The 23587-nt window shown below is 35.0% G+C and overlaps 2 protein-coding genes across 4 annotated transcripts in view; both read left to right on the forward strand.

Moving 5' to 3' along the window:
- The window catches only part of LOC306850210 (spermatogenesis-associated protein 7-like), a 6681-nt gene extending 4359 nt beyond the window's left edge, over positions 1–2322 (forward strand). Inside the window, exons 9-11 of one of the 2 annotated variants that reach the window (XM_079385717.1) lie at positions 182–259; positions 352–409; positions 1226–2322. In XM_079385717.1, the coding sequence (XP_079241843.1) occupies positions 182–259; positions 352–409; positions 1226–1627 (538 nt within the window). In that variant the 3' untranslated portion in view covers positions 1628–2322. The remainder of the gene's footprint in view (positions 1–181; positions 260–351; positions 410–1225) is intronic. The other variant, XM_079385718.1, reaches the window with a different exon arrangement.
- Positions 2323–2843: 521 nt separating this feature from the next.
- The window catches only part of LOC306850697 (tyrosine-protein phosphatase non-receptor type 21-like), a 29073-nt gene continuing 8329 nt past the window's right edge, over positions 2844–23587 (forward strand). Inside the window, exons 1-16 of one of the 2 annotated variants that reach the window (XM_079386506.1) lie at positions 2844–3020; positions 4543–4840; positions 6593–6762; positions 6842–6939; positions 9135–9202; positions 9293–9363; positions 10742–10829; positions 11570–11658; positions 12206–12293; positions 12507–12586; positions 13137–13244; positions 14002–14062; positions 14450–14528; positions 15739–16622; positions 19089–19640; positions 21553–21690. In XM_079386506.1, coding sequence (XP_079242632.1) covers positions 4661–4840; positions 6593–6762; positions 6842–6939; positions 9135–9202; positions 9293–9363; positions 10742–10829; positions 11570–11658; positions 12206–12293; positions 12507–12586; positions 13137–13244; positions 14002–14062; positions 14450–14528; positions 15739–16622; positions 19089–19640; positions 21553–21690 — 2754 coding nt within the window. In that variant the 5' untranslated portion in view covers positions 2844–3020; positions 4543–4660. The remainder of the gene's footprint in view (positions 3021–4542; positions 4841–6592; positions 6763–6841; positions 6940–9134; positions 9203–9292; positions 9364–10741; positions 10830–11569; positions 11659–12205; positions 12294–12506; positions 12587–13136; positions 13245–14001; positions 14063–14449; positions 14529–15738; positions 16623–19088; positions 19641–21552; positions 21691–23587) is intronic. The other variant, XM_079386507.1, reaches the window with a different exon arrangement.

A 23587-nucleotide genomic window follows, 5' to 3' on the forward strand; every position in this document is an offset into this window, starting at 1 on the left:
AATGTCACATTTAAGCCACTGATACTCACTTCAAATTCTTAACAAAGCAGCCACTTTTAGAAATAATGATGTACTTGACATGATATATGAAATATAATCATGCATACAGTCATGAGTCATTTGTATTTTCAGTTTATTCATCTTCATTCATGTGTCATTCTGAACTTGTTCTTTTCACCAGGGAGGAAGAATTAATGTACCTGGAGTTCATTACAGATGTGACGAATGAGATCTTAATGCAAGGCCTTTACTCTGACAGGTGTGTGAGAACTTTTATTTTGTAGGAAGAGAAATTGCAAGACATTTGTTCCACTTTTTGTTCGCTTGACTTATCTAATGAAGTCTTTTCAGGGTACTGAAGAGAGTATTTGAACGTCACATTGATATGAACAGACATCGATTAGATGAGGTGAGGATTTTGGATTTTACATTTTATTTACCTTTAATCTGATGCTTTTATGCAAAGTGATTTAAATGAGGAAAACACAAACAATTCTTCATTATCTCATTTTATTATTGCAATAACATGAGATATTTGTGCTCACACTCAATATTAGATTTGTTAAGTTGTGTAATGTATTTTCATGTACTGGATTTAGAAATTGTTTTTAAAATACCATATTTTAGTGCATTTTATTTATTTATTTTGTTTTGAAGGATTTTTTTTTTTTTTTTTTTTATTGAGCAAGGATGCATTAAATTGATCAAAGTGCCAGTAAAGAAATGTATAATGTGACAAAAGTTTTCTATTTCAAATAAATGCTGTTCTTTTGAACTTTTTATTCATCAAAGAATCCTGAAAAATAAATTGTATCACGGTTTCCACAAAAATATTAGGCGGCACAACTGTTTACAACATTGATTATAATCAGAAATATTTCTTGAGCAGCAAATCAGCATATTAGAATGATTTCTGAAGATCATGTGACACTGAAGACTGGAGGAATGATGCTGAAAATACAACTTTGATCACAGAAATAAATTACATTTTACAATATATTCACATAGAAAACAGTGATTTGAATTTGTAATAAAAATTTCACATTTTTACTTTATTAATAAATATTTTTTTCAAGCAACAGACAAATCATAACATTTTATTATATGGCATTCAGTTCCAAGCACCTTTTTGAACATGTGACTAATCACTCTGTAATAAAACTCCTTGGCATCACTTCCTTTCTCGTTCACTCACAGACGTCCATCTCTCTAATATTCCCAACAGAACAAAATGCGGCACCTTCTAGACAATCTGCAGGAGGATCTGCGAAGTCCCCCTGCTGCCACCGTCACGTCATACAGTCCTGTCATCTGTCAGACGCTGCTATCAGATGATGGTGATGACCTGCTTTATAAAGTGTTTAACGAGGACCGAGGCCGGAGGGAGGACGTCACTCCTGCTGTAGCGTCCACACCTGTGAACCACAGTCTGGAGGACCGTAATGAAGGCAGCGAGAATGATAACGAACATCTCAATCCCAGGAACACTGAGGACGATAATGAGGTGTCAGAACAGGTTGATGAACTTGGGAAAATCATGGCGGAGTCTTTAAGTGTGTCAGAAACTCAACAGCAAGCGTTTGAACAGGAGCAGACGAGAGTAGACATCAGTGATGATGAGTTTTAACTCAGTGAAATGTTTGCAAAAGCACACTGCTTTTTTCTTTGTAACACTGTAATTGTTTGCAGTTTCTCCAGGATTTCAGATTTCTCTTTTGTTTACTTTTTAATGTTATATTACTTTTTTATGGAAAAACCATGTGTGTTCCTTGAAGTGATAGTTATACAGTATTTTCAGCATCTCATGTGCAGTATTCAGTACTTTCATAAATCTTTCAGCTCCCAATTTGGGCATTTATTGGTTATGTAGTCTGGTAAGGATTCAAAAGACATGCTGTGTGATATTTTTGAAATACAAAACTGTTTGGCTAGTTTGTGACTTAGTTTTACTACTTTTAATTGGTTTACTTTTACACTACATGTATAAGTGCAGTATTCATATTCAGTAAGATACTTCAGTCAGTATTCAGGTAGATTGGTTTAGTGATCAGAAGAAAGCTGTCTGTAAAGGTAACCACGAGTGGCTTTGAACGCGTGTTTTTACACTGAAATATAATATACACTTGAATTTACAGTTTTCTTTTAACACCTGTTGATTTAATTGTCCACTGAGTGTTTTGCCTTTTAACTACTGAGAAATTAAACGCTTTACTTTAACTGTGCTATGATATGTATTTTTATATTTTCTAATGACTTGACTACTTATGTTGTGTTTACTATTCATAATACTGGATATAGATAATTAAATGCTATTGCAATCATATTTGGTTTGTTTATTGTACACCTCAATTAGTATGAATCATATCAGCAAAAGTTAACCATGCAATCAACATTAAACTTAAATACTCACTTAAAAGTTTAACAGGTAACCAGGCACAAATATGACAACACTGTGTTTTATTACACATCCGCAAATCCTCAAGAGCTGATAAAGTCTTGCTTATCATGACAGACACTCCTTGCAGAAAGCAGTGAGTTTTACTGTGGTAAATAATGAGCAGTTATTCTCATGGCTTTACAGCAGCTGCTCTCATTCCACGCATTCCATGCGTCTGACGTAATGCGCGCAACGTTCAATTGTTCTGTTTATTAATCTTTTCTTATTTGTCGATCAGATATAACTGTTATTCTAGTCCAAAAAAATCAAACATTAATTTCTACGCGTTCTCCGTCAAAATCAGCTCTTGTGACTGTCATGAAAGCGAAAGAAGCGTCAAGACTTTATGGGTGTGAGAGAAAATAGTGCCGCGGATTAATATGTCCCCGGTCACCTTTCCTCTGGTATTCCGAGCGGATGTGACGCAGCAGCAGGAGTGTGACCCGAGGAACCTCAAAACATGCGTCAATCCCGAGAAAACAAACCCCACCAAATATCGGATTATTATCACAAACCGTAATTCCTACTACAAACCCTATTCATGTTATAAACCAAGGATATAATAAATCAGATAATCCAGAAGGTAAGCGGCGGAGAGCTTCTGAAATAATTCTTTTCCAGAGTTTTACTCAAAAGTGTTAGCAGCGTTAGCCAGCGCGCACTCTTAAACTCGAAATAAAGACAAAAGTCAGTCATCTTAATACATCCCACCTATTAAGACGTTTAAATATGTTCTTGAAGACTTTGACGTCTTATTTAATGAAGTGTATAAGTCCCATCTGAATGCGTGTGGTTTTGCGGTCACTTGTTGCTCCTAAAGTTAGTCAGACATGTTTGGTGTTTGTTTATATTTCGTAAAAGCAGAAAAACTCGTGGATTTCTAACAGCGACAGCGGAATTAAGTGCTTCGATGTACTTCTATTTAATAAAATGCTTATTTTTAGAGATTTGAGGGCCTTAAGCCTAAATCACGGTTCCTCTGTTATTGTTTTGTTTTTGTTGGATAACGTTACTCCTATTTGTTCGATTTCAATAATAGTCATAGTGGATAATTATTATATTTATAATGTGTTTTTTTTTTTAAAAACCATAATTATATATAAAAAATTATGACTGTATATTTGCATATTAATCGATATGTATAACATGCTGTTAATAATTTGACATGTTTGGTCTCATTATACTATTATTATTGATTCATAGCGGTATGAATTGTTATTGATCTGTGTTTAGAGTCTGACAGCTTGTGCATGTGTTTCATGTCATGCTTCTAATATAGATTTTAATAAACGCATTATTATATCTAACGTATAGTAGTTCTCAACTGGTTTTGCTTCAAGAAATAGTTTTAGAATTGGATATTGAGTGATGACTTCAGTTGTTTATCAAGCAAAAGTAGGAAAATGTCGTTAAAATCACACATTTATTAATATTAAATAAGCCATCCCATCCATTATATATAAAAGCCTAATTTATGCTTGTTTAAATTGATATACTGTGCCAATATAAATATATTTGAAATATATTTAAGTTACATTAAGTGTTTGTTCGCTCCGTATATTATTGTACTGTTAGAGTATTTATTTTAATCTTAATTGTTATTATTTTAATTCCAAAATTTATAGTTTATTTAAATGCATTTATGCATTATTTTAATATTTTATTTATTTTTAATCTATTTTAAATTTTTTCTCAGTTTGAAAACCCCCTTGTTTGCTTTAGATCACACAATTAATACGTTATATAAATGTAATTTATCAAATATTCTGTGTATTCTTTATGGAACACTTCAGTTACTATTGTATTAGTCATACTACTAAGTGACAGAAATACTTGAGTTTAGACTTAAAAAAAAATATGGAAAGCGTTTATTCCTTCTGTAAAATCTGATAACCATCTTTAATTTGCTGTTCAAGTTATGCATGATTACATGGTTAATTTGCATCGTTTTTTTGTTTGTTATCTGTGACCCGCCAATTGTGATTTTATCAGAAAGAGTAGATAAATACTGAGTATTCCTAAATATGACTCTGAGCGTTTAGGCCGTTTGTATCTGTGAATGTCATCTTTGCCGATCTGTTTTGCTGTGGTTTGTCTTTATCCAGGGACTCATGTGTTTGTCTTGCGGAGCCCTGTATAATCCAGCACCCCTCCATGGATTAAGCGCAGAGAAAAGCTGAATCCAATCATTCTGCTCGAGGAGGGTCGCAGCACCGGTGCAACATGCCCCTTCCGTTCGGATTAAAGCTCAAGAGAACCAGAAGATACACAGTGTCCAGCAAAAGCTGCCTGGTGACCCGCATACAGCTGCTCAACGGCGAATATGTGGAGTTCACGCTTTCGGTGGAAAGCACAGGACAGGAATGTCTGGAGGCAGTCGCGCAGAGACTCGAGTTACGGGAGGTAGGATTGCCGTCATTTTGGGTTTAATCTGGTCGATATCACCTCAATGCAGCATGGGCGTGTGTTTATTTTAGCTCGCTGGTGCCGTCTGGTGTCTTGGCTATTCTAGGACCGCTACCAAAATTCTGTCAAACACCCTAAATGCATGTGTGCCAAGAATTTGGCCTCGGCATCATTTGCATGCAGTCAGCTGCTCTTGAGAAGTCTGAATCAGATTATCGTGTTATTATGCCATCCATATATAGTTATAGATCACCTTGTCTTTTCAGACATGTTGTGTGAGTCTCATTTTCTTTACCAATCAAATGTGGCTTTTAGTAAAGTGCGTGTAGTTGCCTAAAGTTCACTAATACTGTAGTTTAGTTTAGCGCATACTAAATGTGCATGCTCACAAAATCCTTCCAAGTTTGATTTTCAAGCAAAATTACAGTATTGGTAATTAAAATAAAAACTTTTATAGTCTATAAAGTTGCCAAATATCATGTCCAGCATCAGCACTTAAATTTATATTAATGCAGAAGTTAAAGATGCTGTAAGTAATCACCATTTTGTCCATTTTAATGACCATTTAGCTGCAGATTCAGTCTGGTGCTTTGATATGAGTTTTTAGAAGTACAAATATGTCATGCATGTTGTCAGTGACGTAAATTGAGTCATAATAGCTGCTTGTATAGTCCGTGTATAAAAAAGAAATGTGAAAAATGTTGATTTAAGTAGTTTTAGATTATGTAGCATCAAGATTATTGGTTTAATTTATATAAATGTATAATATGCAGGGTATATTTAGGTGCTGTGACTAGACATTACTAGTTTTAAGATTTTTACCCATTTTAATCATCATTTAGTCTTGCATTCTTATATGGATTTATAATGTACAAATATTTAATGCATGTAGTCTGACTTAATGAGTCATACAAAGAGCATTTATAGTAATTATCTGAAGTAGTTTAGGAAAAAATGCTGTTTAAAATAGTTTTAGATAGTGTGCCACTGTTTGTAGTGTGTACTAGTAAAGTTAACTAGTAGAGTGATTTAATCAGAAGGTACTAATGGTGGTCAGCAGGTACTTTTGTGAATTCTCTTGTTTTAATTACTATTTGGTCATATTTTGTAGATTAGTTATAGTCCCGCTCTTTAATATGAATTTTTAGAAGTACAAATATTCTGTGCATACAGTTTAGAGCATGATATGAATCATACAAACTGTGTGCATAACAATTATTTTACGTAATTTGGAAAAAATTATTAAATGGTTAAGAAAAGCAGTTTAAGCATATAAAGTTGACACGCATATCAAATCTTTTTTTTTTTTGTTTAGCATCATGATTTTAGTATATGAATGCATAAAGTGATGCTGTAGCTGGTGATTATTTTTGTACAAACACGTTTTTTTACTTGTTTTAAAAAACATTTAGCTAATTTTGGAGATTGATAACCGTCCTGCTGTGTGACATGATATGAAACATCCAAATATCCCATGCATGTAGTATCACAATTAGACTGAGCTCATAAAAACAGCAGGTGTTATTATATAAAGATATTAGTTTAGGATGTCACACCTCTCACAATTTCTTTCGTTTTTAGCTGCAAATCTTTGGCCAAAGAGTCGTGTTAGTCAAAACATTGAGAATAAGCCCAGGCTTCACCTCCAGGAAAAGCTGATTTGAAGTTAAACACATGAATGGCTGTTCTCCCGGCCTGTTGTTTCTCACGAGTGAAAGAGCAATCTGTGAAATTCTGTTCATTCCCCAGATAACATATTTCAGCCTCTGGTACTACAACAAACAAAACCAGCAGAGATGGATTGATTTGGAGAAGCCACTGAAGAAACAGCTTGACAAGTATGGGCTGGAGCCGACAGTTTACTTTGGGGTGGTGTTCTACTTGTCGTCTGTTGCCCAGTTACAACAAGAGATAACCAGGTTAAGGACGAGAATATGTTTAAAATGATCACAACAGTGCTATTAGAACACCTTGACTCACTTCCTGTTTTCTGCACAGATATCAGTATTATCTGCAGCTGAAGAAAGATGTTCTGGAGGGGAAGATCCCGTGCTCCATTGAGCAAGCCATTCATTTGGCCAGCTTGGCTGTGCAAGGTATTTTTTTTTTTGGATATTATGTTTGGCATTTCAGGTATATGAATATACTTAGATATCAGGACTAATGCTGTTCTGCCCTTGTTTTCAGATGATTTAGTTATCCTTAATCTTTTGTCTTTGTAATATTAATACTCTCTTCAGTTAGTTCCATTCCATTGGACATTAAAGAGATAGTTCACCAAAAAATGAAACTCCTGTTATTATTTACTCATGCAGTTATTGGGGTTACTGTGGTTTAAAAATTAAGAATTTTTTTTTTTTGAAAATATTAATTTCTTGATTCTTTCTAAATGCAATAAACAGATTGATTTTTTAAAAATATATATTTTTTTTAGTTTATGCTAAATTGCAATCAGTTTTTCATCTACGGGAAAACATCAATAAAGCTTAAACGATAAAATAAAAAGTAAACATGTTTCGTATTTTACATTTACTTTAGAAAACCATTCAGTTCCCATAAACTCGTTAGTCAATTAGGAAAAAAATCTGTAGAGAGGAGCGTTTTGCTGAATATATGCACTACATTATATTTATTTTTTTTACTTTTTAACCTGTTCTTTAATATTTATTAGGGGTGGGAGAAAAAGTCGATTTTCCGATGCATCGCGATTCTCTCTTCAACGATTCTGAGCTTGGTTTTCCTCCCGCATATGGCACATGTGCACGCTAGAGACGCGGCGGGCTTCATTGCACAGAATTTGCGCTGTGAGACACGTGCGATTTGCTTGACAGTGTGTGCTTCCACCCACCGTGTTTTACTTTAGATATGCTTTCATTTATGCCGTTTGGAATGCAGTACTATTAGATGCCCCAAACTCGCTCACTGACAGATTTTCACGTGCACTTTGTGTTTGTTGTTTGTTTGTCCTGAAGCGCTTTTATATGAAAATGTAGCCGTGTGCAGTAATATTGAAAACTGAGAATGTGGCGCATCGTGATAATGAGTTGATGATGGTACAATACTGTATATAAATCAGTTGTTAACTTATTCTTCAATATTTTATGTTTGAATAAATGAAAGCGTGTTTTAATGTCAGACACTGTTTAAATATTTTTTTTTTTTTAATTCTTAATTAAAATATTTGTAAACAAATCACTTAAATATTATTGTAATCTACCAACTGGCGAATCAAATGAATCTATTTTTTGTGAATTGATACCGACTGAATCATTATTGAATCAAGTAGAATTGAATTACAAGCTTGTGAATAGACATGAATCAAACTCATGAAATTTGTGCCAATATGCAGCCCTACTAAGTGTTTTGAAGGCATATGCAGGTTGTCATTCAATGACAATCTTCCCCTCCACTCTCAAATCTCTAACATTATGTGGAAGGTGTTTTTAGACGCAGTTATAGTTGTTGCAAGAGAACATTTGCTTTAGCATTCTTAAGATAACGTTCAGCCAGTGTCTGGTTCACGGGTTCAGATACTCCATCATGAAGGTATGGTTTTGTATTTCTACGGGCTGCAAGTCTAGAAAATCAGAGCATCATTTATCAAGCTGTGCTGCCAGGCTTGAGAATCTCGTACGCTACTGGCAAAGATATATCTGGCAGCACCAGTTACTGGACTGCTGTTAGCATAGCAGAGGAACTGAAGTCACTCACTGTCACAGCCAGATCAAAAAAAAAATTCCTGTGTTTGCAGTGTCAAAAGTCCTTTTGTCTCTGCATGGTTTGTGTCATTTCGATGAGGCCGGACGTTCAGCGGGAGTTATTTTTGTGCACCATCATTGCTGTGTAAGGAGGCTTCACGCTGTGGTAATGTTTCGGATTGTCAGCATAGCTGTGAACATTTCTAACGGGCTGATTAGACATGCTGTTAATGTTGAGCTACTACAGTTACAAAGGCTAAATCGATTCCTCCCATAACAAAACGTCTCTCAGCTTTAAAGTGAAATAAAATTATTTATAAAATACAATAAAAATAAGTTTATAATAATTAAAAATAAATATTTAGTAAAATAAGATATTAAAATCCAAAATAAATTGTAAAATTAAATGCAAAAGTAAAATGGCAAACATAACTGCTGTTTTTAAAGTGAATGTCATGCAAAGTCATGTTACATTTAGTAAAAAAACAAACTGAAATATCGCCCTATATGTCTTTCTTTAAGAAATCAATGTCATTATGTTTAGATGCTTTTTTTAATCTATCACTAATCATGCATTTGTCTGTTGGTTTCAGCTGACCTTGGAGACTTCAATCGATATGACTCCCAGGAATTCCTTCAAAAAATTGTGCTATTTCCAATGGTACGTAATCATTGAACATTTTACTGTCTATTCCAGGATTAAAGACTGCAGGGTAACTCTGTTTCAACTCTGTTTCTCCCCTTTTCTCAGCCATGGATACAGGACGAGAGGGTTGTGGAAGAGGCCACTCAGAAAGTTACCATGCTCTATCAGAAATACCGGTGAGAGGCTGTAGTCATTTCTGCAAGACTGTTAGCCACTGTTTATGTGAGGTTCAGTGAGGAGGCTTCATGATTATCAGATGTGTTCAGATGGTTCCTGTTAGAGGATTTCAAAGGCAGCTGTCAAACCCGTGACGTAAATTATGACCAGACTTTCAGCTTTGGGCTCAAGGCAACAATAAATGCTCTTGGCTTTCCTGCAAAGGTTTCGGAACGTCTTTCGGCTGAGGTATACATGTGGCTAAGGCTGCGATATATATTTTGAAATTTCTGTCAAGTTTTGTTGCTGATAGAAAATCGCAATGTTTTTTTTTTTGCCCTTTATATTTCTAAAAATATATTTTTTATGAAAGAAGGGTTAAAGGGGTGCACAAATAAAGGTCATAAAGAGGTCATATGGCGTTGATAAAAGAACATTATTTGGTGTAATGCAATGTGTTTATGCGGTTCAAAAAACACATTTTCCACATACTGTAACAATGATGTGTTGCTCCTCTATGCCCCGTCTTTCTGAAATGCGCCGATTTTTACAAAGCGTGAGACCGAAATGTTACGCCCCTCACCGTATTGTGAAATCGCATCATATGACCCCTTTAAATCAGAGTAAAAAGTCTTCAGTTCTTAGTCATGGCATTAAATGTTGCATGCACTGCAAAAATGAATATACACTCACTATTTTTGTTTATTTTCCAATACAAATATCTAAACGGCCTTAAATCAATGTCTTGTTTTCTGAAAAACTGAGCAAAATTAAATTAGATTATTATGCATAAAACGAGCAAATGTCTGTCAGTGTTGTATGATGATAATGTTTTTCCTTTTGAATTGTTTATTTTTCTTCACATTGGCATATATTTGTTCTTTGTTTTAATCGTAAACTCACTTCATTTTGATTAATTTCTCAGAAAAGTAGACTTCATATCTTGTCATTTTTCTCTCAATGTCTGTTTTCTTTGCTTCTCAGTGCCTCAGTTTTCTTTAAGGAACTTTAGACATTTGTACTTGAAAATAAGGCAAAAACTCTGAGAAAGAACATCACTTTTTTGCAGCATGAACAGAAGGCACATTAAAAGTTATTTCCACAGTTTAGTTAATCTTTTTATTGTAATGAATTAAAAAACAATTACTTTACGTAAAATTTAAAAAATATCAACAATTATAAAATATATATATATAAAAAAAAAAACTTTTTTAGTGTCTTGGAAGAAATATACATATGCATTGCAATGCTCTGACGTTGTTTGTCTGAGTAATGCATGAGGAAGAATCGGCACAGATGAGTCTGATATTGACATCAGATGACAAGTGCGTTGTTGAATGTGACCTTTGTGCTGTAGTCTCTCAAGTCAGTGCTGCTTGTGTGTTTTCTGTTTCCCAGAGGTCTGTCCGCACCAGAGGCGGAGTTACTCTACATGCAGGAGGTGGAGAAGATGGAGGGATATGGTGAAGAGAGTGTCCAAGCGAAGGTAAAGCAGCAAAGAAAAGCCATTCTTTGTGTAATTCAAGTTCCTTTTCATGGGTGACAACTCAGTTTGCAAGAGCGCACGAGACTGCTTTCACAGTGTGAAAGTGTGAAATACATGCACCTAAAATATCTTGAAACCATGCACAGGGATATATTTATGAGTGTTTAGTTATAAAGGATTCAGTTCACCTTGTAATAGATTCGGCCTGATGCATTTTTGCATAAGTCATCTTCGTCAGATTTGGAGAAATGTAGCATTCCATCACTTGCTCCATCAATGGATGCTCTGCAGTGAATGGGTGCCGTCAGAATGAGAGTCCAAACAGCTGATAAACACATCACAATAATCCACACCACTCCAGTCCATCAGTTAACATCTGGAGAAGACAAAAGCTGTGTGTTTGTAGCAAAAAATCCAGTCCTCTATCCTTTCTCTATTGAAAAAGTCATCTGGCCTGAATCAGGAGAGAAATATGCAGCATTTACCATCCAAAACGTCTCTTTTGATGTGAGAGACAACAGGAGATGGACTTTTTCAATGGAGAAAGTGTTATTATGGATTGAATATTTTGGCCAGAAACAATGGTTTGAAATTGTTTGGACTCTCATTCTGGCAGCACCCATTCACTGCAGAGGATACATTACTGCATTATTAATTATTTTAAGACACCGAGAGCCTTTAAAATGAATAATTATTTCATGATACTATATTTTAAGATTTCCTTCCTTGTGTCTAAACAGGATGCTCAGAGCACAGATGTGATCATTGGCTCTTGTCTGGACGGGATTTTTGTCAAGCACAAAAATGGGAAAGCACCTCTCATGTTTCGGTATGTGTGCATTCATTCTTTTTGTGTGTGTTTTTGCATTCATTCATTAAGGCTGGTGAGAGAGATGAAATATTTGTGACACTTTTTTAATGTTTAGCAATCCTAAGGTTTTTTTGCAGTGATATTTATTTGGCTATTCCATTTCCTAAAGGCATTTGCATGAGTCAGCAATGTTTAAGGAAGTCTCTGCATGACATATTACAATGTTTTAATAAAAAATATTATATAGGTAATATTACTAATAATCACAAAGTTTTATATTGCAGCATTTAAATGAATATGATTATTCTTGTGTTAATATAGTGAAACTAAGTGTGCAAAACATGCACTGATGATTGTAACTAGATTTATTTCAGAATTTTACTTGTTGAAATTTTGTTTCCTCCTATCGGGCAAAAATTCATCCTCAGAGAAAAAATAATCAATATAGATATTGTCAAAAGACTTGTCCTTGTCGTCAAAAGGCTGTTTATCATCCAGTGTATCGTGTTTTTAGCTTGTGTTTTGCCGTCATGTGTTTGACTCGAGCTCTTCATTGTTTCTGCAGGTGGAATGACATAAATAATATGACTCATAATAAGTCTTTCTTTGCCCTGGAGCTTGCCAACAAAGAAGACACAATCCAGTTCCAGACCGTAAGTCAGATGCTTCAGATGCTTTTATTTTCCTAAAATAGCCAAAAGATTTAATAGTTATGCTGTCACGTATGCCTGTGTGTATGTCCATTCATATTAGTGAATAGATTTGTAGCTGGCCTCTAAAGAACGCCACTCATTTAGGCCCTGAAACACACGAGTCAATGTTCTGGCCTGATTTGATTCAGTAAAAATGTTCTGGCTCTGTTTCAGGAGGACATGGAGACGTCCAAATACGTGTGCAGAATGTGGCTGGCGCGGCACAAGTTTTACAAAATTAACAACAGCAGTCTGTAAGTTTATGTGTGTGTGTGTGTGTGTGTGTTTGTTTTTGTTAGAGATGCACTCATTTTGGCCAATACAATATGAACAAATCTATAGCCTCTTACAGATGCTGGTCATTTGTCTTTTATTTCCCCTAAAAAAAAAACAATTTTTAAAGTGACTAAACATTCAGTCATTATGGGATTGGATCTTGTGGTTGGATGTGTAACAGGAATACAGTATATGTGCAACAAAAATAAATGTTTTCATAATTTAGCAAATAATTCTAACAAAAGTTAGAATGTGTAAGATTTAGTGTTTTTGTCTCTTCTGCTCACCAAGGCTGCATTTATTTGATCAAAAGTACAGTAAAAACAATTAAGTATTATTACGATTTAAAATAACTGTTTTCTATATGAATGTTTTTTGATCAATTTAATGCATCCTTACTGAAAAAAGTACATAAAGCTTATGTTAGTTTAATCAGTAATTGGCTGGTTAAAATCATTGGCTGCTTCATCAGTTCGTCTGTAGCTTTGTGTGTCTCCTCCTTCACCACTATCCGTTTACTGTCTCCAGAGAGCTGTCTGACGGCCCAAACTCTGAGGGCTCCCAGAGGTCCATACTTTCTCTTTCTTTTCCACGTTTTCCAAACCTCTCTCGTCCCTCTGTTCCTGCTGACAAGGGGTGAGCCTGACTGCACAAGGGCATCAACGCTTTACTGCTCCGAGCTTCTCGTGGGCTACAGAGTGATGCAAAACTCCTGATAACTCTTTAAGCATTGACATGAGCCATGACAAAATGCCCAGGTCATATTTCACCGCAAATTTAATAAATAATAATAATAATACCTAAATAAAATGCATCCCTTTTTGGATCATTACATTTTTGCAAGTTTTATTTTATTTTATCTAGATCATTTATAGACAGTAAAATACTACTTTTTTAAATAAATATTTAACTTTACAATAATTCCCCATTACAGCATCATAGATTAGTTAAATATTGATAATGTGGGTAAAATGCACCCCATTTATGTCAATGCAACAATGCAGATATTTTTGAAAGAAGACTCTTCTGCTCACCAAGGCTGCATTTATTTGATCCAAATTACAGTAAAAATAGTTATATTGTGAAGTATTATTACAATTTAAAACAACTTTTCTTTTATTTATTTTAGAATCCTTAAATATTTTATTTTTAATCAGGAGTAATTATAATCAGCAGCAAATCAAATGCTATAATCTTTTATATATATTATGTTATATACGTACGTATATAGAGTGTGTCTGAGAGTTGTCATGAAAATTTGAATGCAGTACAAAATGCAAGCCGCTGACTTTGTACTGCAGTATCACAGTGCATCTGACGAATAAAACATTGACCTTTATTGCTCTCTGGTTTATTTCACAGTTGTGTTTTATTGTTTTGTGCTTTATTACAGACAAACGCAGCCGGCTCCTGTAAACACAGTGAGGCGACGGTCCTCGACGAGAATGTCTCTGGTCAGCATTATACCAGTTATTCAATGACTGTACAACAGTTTTGCTATGGAGCTTGTTCTGTAGGACGTTTCTGGAGTTTGTTGGCTCTGCATGATCTCATTTGTTTTTGATGTGATTTACTGTGGCTCTGTTTCAAGACTTTGCTTTCTACATAGGCAGCTCCCTTTTAAGGCAGCTTTCTAACTGAAACCTTATAAATGTCATAAGCATGAAAAACCTAAAACAAAAAATCTTTTAATTGGACTTTTAATGCTTTCTATCTTTGAACCAATGTTTGATGTTGTGCTTGCACTTGTATGACTTCAAAGATAGGCAGCTCTCCAGGTTTGGGACACAGTTAATATGTCCAGCTGAATAATGTTTCTTTTGTTTTGTCTTATGTTGCAGCCAAAACCGCAACCCTACATGATGCCACCTCAGATGCACTTTAACGGCCATTACACCGAACCTTACACGTCTTCACAAGGTAGAACATCTCCCATCAGCAACGGGCCAAAAATGCTTTGTCCTTACTTCAAAAAAAAAAAAAAAAAAAGAGTTTTAGTAAACATTCTTAAATCAAGATAAAAGCAAATTTACAGAATTTAGTGAGGAAAAAAATATTTCATTGTGGTTAGAAAAATTAACTTTTAGAAAAGTAAACTTTTAGAACTTTGCAGAAAAGACTTATCTAAACATTCTTAAATCAACATACATTTAAGAAGCAAAATAACTTATGTGAAGTCTTCTCGATGTAAGGATGTTATGTATTTGTACTTGAAAACAAGACAAAAATACAAAAAAAGGTCATTTTATTTATTCCTTTTTTTTTTTTCTTAAATCAAGATCGATTTTAAACAGCGCATCACATACTATGCAAATTAATTTGTCTTGATTTAAAAAAGTGTTTAATGAAATTGTACTGAAAAAGAAGAGTGAGTGAAAAAGAAATACATTTTTGTGAAAATAACCTGTGGAATTTTTCTTTAGTTAATTTATCCTGATTTTAAGTTTCTACTGACAAAAATACTAAGAGAAGCATTTTATTTGTTTTATTTTATTTAAATTTAAGAAATTATAATCAGTAAATCAAAATCTCAATCTTTTATAAGTATTAAACTGTACAATATTTTTGCATCGTGATGCTGACTTTCAATGACTCATTTTGCTTAAGTTAATGTATCTTTATTTAGATATTTGTACTGGGAAGATAATGTGTGTAGATATTTGTAAATGATAAATTATAGACATTGAGTCAAAAATCATTCTTGTGTTTTAATTTATTATTTTGTAGTTAAAACAAGGTCAATTATAATATGAATATTTAAGTTAAACTATAGGCAGTGTGAGTGAAAAATAAATAAATTTTTGTGAAAATAACCTATGGATGTTTTCTTTAGTTAATTTATCCTGATTGTAAGTTTGTACTGGAAAACAAGACAAAAATAGCATTCTTGTATTTTATTTTAAGAAAAATTTATAGCCAGTAAATCAAAAGCTTCAATCTTTTATGAATATTAATACCTTTTAATAAATAAAAAATATTTGTACTAATATTTTTGCATCATAATGATGCTGACATGCAATGACTGTCATTTTGCTTCTCAAGTTAATTGATCTTGATAAAAGAAAGTGTAGATATTTGTAAAGGACAAAAATGATAAGCAACTGATGCACCTCTCTTGAATTTCCTTCAGATAATCTTTACATCAACAACCAGAATGGTTTCTATTACCATTCCCAGACCAGTCTGGACCGCTCTCCGCACGAATACAACGGCCGGATCCGTAACGGCAGCGTTTACAGCGCCCAGAGCACCAGCTCCCTCAACAACCCGCAGCACTACCTGCAGGCGTCGCCCATGTCATCCAACCCCAGCATCACAGGAAGTGACCTCATGCGGCCCGACTACGTGCCTTCCCACCGGCACAGCGCCCTGATCCCGCCGTCCTACCGAGCCACGCCCGATTACGAGACGGTCATGAGGCAGAAGAACCTCGGGATGATCCCTCCAGCCGAGCGCCAGAGCCACTCCATGAGGAACCTCAACATCGGCAACTCGTACGCCTACAGCCGGCCCGACCCGCTCGTGTACAGCCAGCCTGAGATCCGCGAGCATGGCGCCGGCCAGTACCCCTTCCACCACAACTACAGCTTCCACAGCCCCTCTCCGTACCCCTATCCCACCGAGAGACGTCCCGTAGTGGGCGCCGTCAGTGTCCCCGAGCTCACCAACGTCCAGCTCCAGCAGGCGCAGGAATATCCTCCTCCCAACATCATCAGGAATCAGGTTTACTGGCCACCGCCGCTGTATCCCTACCCTCACCCTCGACCCGCCAACAGCACCCCGGACCTGTCCCGCCATCTCTACGTCAGCAGCAGCAACCCGGATCTGATCACGCGCCGCGTCCATCACTCGGTGCAGACCTTCCAGGAGGACAGCCTGCCTGTGGCGCACTCGCTGCAGGAAGTGAGCGAGCCGCTCGTCACGCCCCGACGGCCTCACATGCACAAGCGCAACTCCATCGAGATCGCCGGGCTGGCGTACGGCCTGGAGAACATGAGGCTAAAGGAGAGGAAGGTGAGTGATTTTGGGATGTTAATGTGTCCTTTGGTGTAATATAGGGTTGTTAATCAATGTGTGAAAATACCGGTATTATCACAGTGGGTGTGAGGAGGGGGAGTTTTCCCTCTTTTCCTCACTTTCCTTCGCTTTTAAATAGCCTAGTTCTTATATTTTTATATGATTATATTATAATATATATTTTATATTATATTGATCTAATTATACATATATTAAGCTAATTCTTATATGCTTGTATAAGAATCCTAGTAATTAAAGTTAATTATTATTATTATTAATTCTTATTAGCAGTAATCTGTAATTATAGGTTGAACAATATTTAAGATAATTTTTTTAATTAATTTAATTTGATTCATGTGACATCATTTTTATATATATAAATATATATATATATATATGTATATGTGTTTCTATGGTAGTACTGGTACTTCTGAATGGTATGAGGCTGGCATTTAGCACATTTGAAGTGAAAGTACTTGATGAACATATAATATGTGTGGAGAGCATTCACTCTGTATCATTATCTCTTTTTTGACCAAGATGGCTTTTAGAGGCTTTTGCATTGGAACTCTTCATATATGTATATGTGTGTATATATTTGTGTATGGATGTATGTGTGTATTTGTAAGTCGCTTTGGATAAAAGCGTCTGCTAAATGACTAAGGCTGCGTCCGAAATCGCATACTACTTGTGTAGGTACTAAATTTGAATTCAAACGTACTTCTCGACCGTTAAAAAAGTACGTTCTATATAGTATGAATGAGGGTAGTATGAATGGAATTCGGACGTACTACATCCGCCATGTTCATGCTGTCACGTGTCATGCGTCGTCACAACAGCGCGAAAATTTAAAGAGCCCGCTCTACTGCGCGAACATCAGCAATGTTGCTCGTAATTATTACCGCTTTCATCTGCGTTTTAACGTTGATTGGTTCAACTTTTACAGCCGATTCACGAAGTAATCTCATCGATTTACAACGTTTAAACTTTAATAAATCAGCCGTTTACTTTGATTATTTTAAACAAGTGCAATTTAACCACAATAAACACTGTTTGTCCCTGAGCTACTTACACTTGAAAACAGCCGCGGCACTGCTTCAGCCATTTTTCGAATATGAGGCCACGCCTCCTCTCGCGTGGCCTCATGGGATAGTAAAGTGCCCATCGTATGCCTACTACAGAATTCGGGCGGAAGTAGTAGGTCATCCGGGTAATTCTCGTCTACTGTTTTTCGAATACTATGAATTCGGACATACTACTCGCCTCGCATACTGTTTTTCGCATACTATATAGTAGGGAAGTATGCGATTTCAGACGCAGCCTAAATGTATGTATGCATGTATGTATATGAAGAGTTTATTTGCAAAAGCATAACTCTGTTTTTTTTTTTTAAATCATGTTTTATTGTTATCATGTTTTGTTAGTTAGCTGTTTTTTTTTCTGTTTTTTTACCTAGTCAAAATAACCCAACTGCAGTTTTATTGAGATTGTTTTTGCAAATTAACTCTTCATGTGTATATGTATATTATAATTATGTAATTTATATAACTTTATAAGAATCCTAATAATTATTAATATTTATCTATCATACTAGATTGAACTATTTTGAAGAAAAATAATTTTAACTTTTCATTTGTGACATTTTACACAATTATAATGTTTTCTATTTTCAGCAGTATTTTCCTAATTCTAATATAATTATTTTAATATATAATCATAATTAATTATTGTATATTAATATTAATCTGATTTAAAATTGAACAGAATTAATTTTACGTTAATTTAATTCCTGTATGTGACTTTATACACATTTAAAACTTTTCAGCTGTATTTTGCTTATTCTAAGTAATATAAAATGTCTAATTAAACAGGTGTAATAATTCGATAAATATTTTTAATATAATTACTAGCAGTGATCTTAGGTTCTAAATTGATCTGTTGTTGAGAATCTTTTATTTGATAATTTTATCAATCAAATCTATTTTTATTTGATCATATAATTTTGCTAATTCTCAAATAATATTTAATATAATTAAGAATGCTTATGTAATTCTTATATATTATTAGCAATAATCTCAGATTTTAAATTAAAGGGATAGTTCACCCAAAAATGAAAATGGTCATCATTTGCTCACCCTCAAGTAGTTCCAAGCCTGTATGAATGTCTTTGTTCTGCAGAACACAAAGGAAGATATTCTGAAGAAAGTTTGTAACCAGGCTGTTTTGGGGCACCACTGACTTCCATAGTAGGAAAAAAAAATGGTGCCCCAAAACTGCTCTGTTTCCCACATTCTTCAGAATATCTCCCTTTGTGTTCAGCAGAACAAAGACATTCATACAGGTTTGGATCTACTTGAGGCTGAGTAAATAATGAGAGAACTTTCATTTTTGGATGAACTATTGCTTTAACTATTTTTAAGAAAGTTCTTTTTTTTTTTTTTTTTTTGTGCATCATCTACTCAGGTATCTGCATCTGCGGCTGAGACCCCGCCCCCTGTTGCACAGGCGATGCAGCATACAGCATCCAGCTCAGACATTAACGTCGTCCTGGAGGTTACAAAGCCCGAGGATGCGATCATCAAGGAGGATGTCATCTACGGCCACAAAAAATCCTTGTCCGACGCCACGATGCTCGTGCACAGCAGCGGTGAGGAGGAAGAGTTTGAAGACGACAGCGGCCGACACACACCCCAGTCCCAGGATGCAGTGGGTGGTCCCGAGCATCACATGACGCCGATGGGACGGCCCCTCGTAGATCCACCCGCTTATCCGTTCAGCCACTGTATGGAGACGGTCCTGTCGGGCCCTCTGGCTTACCAGCCCCATCCCATCATCCGCAATCCGGAGGACCTGGGGCAGCTGCCGCCTCTTCGAGAGCCCGGTCACATGGTGCCCTCAGTATCAGAGGGGGATCTGAGCGGACAGGGACGCTTAAGACAGAAGAGAGACGTCTTTAAGAGACCCGTCTCTGACGTGCCTCCTGCCAGAAGGAACATCGATGGCCTTCCACCAGCGGTAAGTTCATTTGAAGATCAAAACTGAATCAGTTAAATGTGCATTTGGGAATGCAACATACAATAGGTTTAGGTGTATTTGCACATTCACATGATGTTAAAAGCTTGAGAGTTTGAAAATATAAAGACATAAATATTATTGTAAGTATATTGGTAGTGTAAAAAATTATTATAAATACTTTATTAAAAAAAAAATTATTCTAAAATTGTTTATATTAAACAGTAGAATTGTAATTTGCAAAAGTAATGTATTTAGCATTTTTATAAATTTTTAAAGTAATAATTATTAGGTCCAGTTAAAACGTCATAATAAAACTCTTTAATTTAAAAGATTACTCAGTTCTTTTAAAGATCAGAATTGAATCAGAATCATGAAAAATACTGAAAAACTAAAAAATATATATTAGACATGAATATTGTAATCTGTAGTGTAAAATAATTTTTTTATAATAAATATTTATTAAATGATTTAACAGTAGAATTGTGACAAGTAATATATATTCATCATTTTTATTATTTAAAAAAATATTATTGTTATTTAAAATATTTGCGTCCACTTTAATTCAGTTACAAAGTCACAATAGAACACTTTAATTTAAAAGATTAAATATTTGATCTAGTTACATGTATGTTATGTGGCCATTAACCAGCTTCAGAACTGCAAACGAGTCGTTAAATAATTGAAATATTAACTAAAAATCTGCTACAAGTAACTATTTTACGTCAAAAGTGCAGAATTGAATTAGAATCACAAAAATACTGAAAAACTGGAAAAATATAAGATCAAATATACAAGACAAATATTACCGAAACTTGTAGTGTAGTGTAAAATTATTATAAAACATTTTTATTAAATACAATTATAATTATAAAAATAACAGTAGAATTGTGTTTACAATAATAATATATGTAGCATTTTTTTAATGTATAAAATTATAATAATTATTATTATTAATATACTTTTTTAATGTAAAAATGTTTATTGCATATTATTTAAAAAAGTGTGTAATTAATTTTCCCTTATTTTGTCTGTGTAGTCCGTTTTAGTGACATTTTTACTCTGGGATTTTAGACACGTTACGTGGAAAGCGAGAAATCTTTGATTTTAAACACAAAGTTGCAGGGTTTTAATTAACCCGAGACAGAATAAGCACAATGTAAGGCGTCATTGTTTTGTGTAGCCACCCAGATGAGTTGATTAAGTCATCATGTAAGCATTTTCAGGAGTGCTTTCGGGTGTTCGCTAAAGAGAAGCGCCACAATTAACTGCAATGTCTCTTCTAATGAGGTTTGACCAGGAACTAAATGCTACCTCATTCCATTAATAACTAACTTGTCATACTTACCTAAAGCAAAAACACTGATTCCTGTCACCTGTCTTGTAGTAATTTGAGTTTTGGTATTAATACAATAAATTAAAGTTTGTTCTCCCTAGTTGTTCATTTTAATATGTAATGCACTGTGTTTTCACACACTTAGTTCTTTATTTAAAATAACCTTAAAATAAGATTTCAGTAATTTACTCAACTTTAAGTTGTGGAGCATAAAAAAAGATGTTTAGCAGAATGTTCGTGCTAGTCTTGTATTAATAAGTTACAGAGAACTTATTCACAGATATAGAAATGATCAGTTCGGCTCAGTTGTTAAAGGAAATGCAAACTGATTTGTGATTGCACATCATCCAGCTGGTGTGGCTATTATTTTCGTTTCGTCTGCAAGTTGAGTAGGTGTTTGTGCACTGAGGTGAGGCTGAACACATGACTTCATACGTGTGATGTGAAGAATGCCGCTCAACAGGCCGTCAGACCCGAACGGCTGCATTCTGCTGCTCTTCTGCACATTGTGTCAGACGTTGATCCTCAGACTCTCTGTTTCTCTCTCTGTCCGTCTCCATCGCTCGCTCCGGGATGAAGGGTATGAAGAAAGGACGCTCCGAGGTCAAGAAGGTGGGTCCGCTGAAGATGGCGGCTCTCAACGGCCTGACCCTGTCCAGAATGCCTCTGCCCGATGAAGGGAAGGACGACCCGGAGAACGCGTCTAACGATGAGCGGGTGAGAACTGCTTTCACTTTGACTGATGGTTGGTGAAATGGTAGTTAGTGGTCAGAGTTTTTTTTTTTAATTGTTATTTATATAGTGCCTTGGGAAAGTATTCATACCCCTTCTTTTTTTCACGTTTTATGTTGCTGCCTTATGTTAAACTTACTTTTTTCCTCATCAATCTACACTCCATACACTATCTTTGCAAATTTATTAAAAATAAAAATCTTAAATGATTCCATTGCATAAGTACTCATAGCCTTATCTGGGACAATTGGAATTTAGCTCAGGAGCATTCCTATTGCTTGTAGGTGTTACTAGACTTTGAGTGAAGGTAACCTGTGGCAAATTAAATTGAATGGGTATGATTTGGAAAGGCACACACATCTTAATAAAAGGTCCGACAGCTGATAATGCATATCAGAGCATAAACCAAGCCCTGGGGTCAAAAGAACTGCTTGTAGAGCTCAGAAACAGGTTTGCGTCAAGCCACACATCTGAGGAAGAGATCAGAAAAAAATTCTAGTTCATTGAAGGGTCACAGAAGCATGTAGTCTCTGTTACCCTTAATGGAAGAAGTTTGAAACAACCAGGATTCTTCTTAGAGCTGGTCTCCTGGCCAAACTGAGCAATTGATGGAGAAGGGCTTTGGTTAGAGTGGTGACGAAGAACCTGATGATCACTCTAGTTGAGCTCCATGATCATATGTGGAGATAGGAGAAATCTACAGAAGGACAAACATCACTGCAACACTTCACCGATCTGGGCTTTATGGCTGTGTAGCCAAACTCAATCCTCTCCTCAGTGAAGACACAAGAAAACACACTTGGAATTTACAAAAAAAGCACCTAAAGGACCCTCAACAAGAATTGCTCTCAGAAACAAGATTATCTGCTCTGATGTACATCAATTCTAAGCATCATGTTTGAAGTAAAGTGTGCTGGTAGCATCCTCATGCTGTGGCAGGGACTGAGGGACTCATCAGAGTAGAATAGAAGCTCAAAGGACCAAAATATTGAGAGAGCCTTAATGAAAATCCAGTCCAGAGCATTCAGAACCTCAGACTGGGCAGAAGGTTCACCTTCCAACAGGACAGTGACCCTAAACACACAGCAAGAGTGGCTTATACACAACTCTGTGAATGTCCTTGAGTGGCCCAGCCACAGCCTGGATTTAAACCCAGTCAAATATTTCTGGAGAAACCGAAAATGTGCGTCTGCCCCCATCCAACCTGAAAGAGCTTGTGAGGAGAAGAATGGCAAATAATTGGCAAATGTTGATGAGCAAAGCTTGTCGCATCAAACAAAAAAGACTTGATGCTGTAAAGGTACTTCAGCTAAATATTTAGTTAAGGGTATGAATACTTATGCAATGTACTTATTTGAGTTTTTTATTTTATTAAATTTACAAAGTTGTGAAAACTCTGTTTTTGCTTTGTCAATATGGTGTATGGAGTGTGTATCTATCTATCTATATATTTATTTTTTAATTTAAGTGGTTGTTGATGTTGGGCTTGATTCTACACAGTTTTTATTAATTATATATTATTAATATTTTTCTCATTTTTAATACACCTTTTAAGGTAATAGTCATTTTAATCAATACATATATTGTATTTATTTATATATATATGTGTGTGTATGTGTGTGTATATATATATATATTTTTTTTTTTTTTTTTTTTTTTATGTATTCATGTAGTTAATAAAAATATACATCTGTAATATATTGTTTAAATGTATTACTGCATTTATTAAAACATTCTGATTATTATTAGTAGCATTATATAATATTCTAAAATATATATTATCTTTTTCTAATATTTTTTTTAAAAAGTGTGAAATGCATTATTATTATTACAATTAGTGTGTTAAGTCAAATGTATATTGAAGTAATCAAAAAAAGTACAT

The sequence above is a fragment of the Barbus barbus genome (assembly GCF_936440315.1).
Source record: "Barbus barbus genome assembly, chromosome: 30".
Classification (NCBI taxonomy): domain Eukaryota; kingdom Metazoa; phylum Chordata; class Actinopteri; order Cypriniformes; family Cyprinidae; genus Barbus; species Barbus barbus.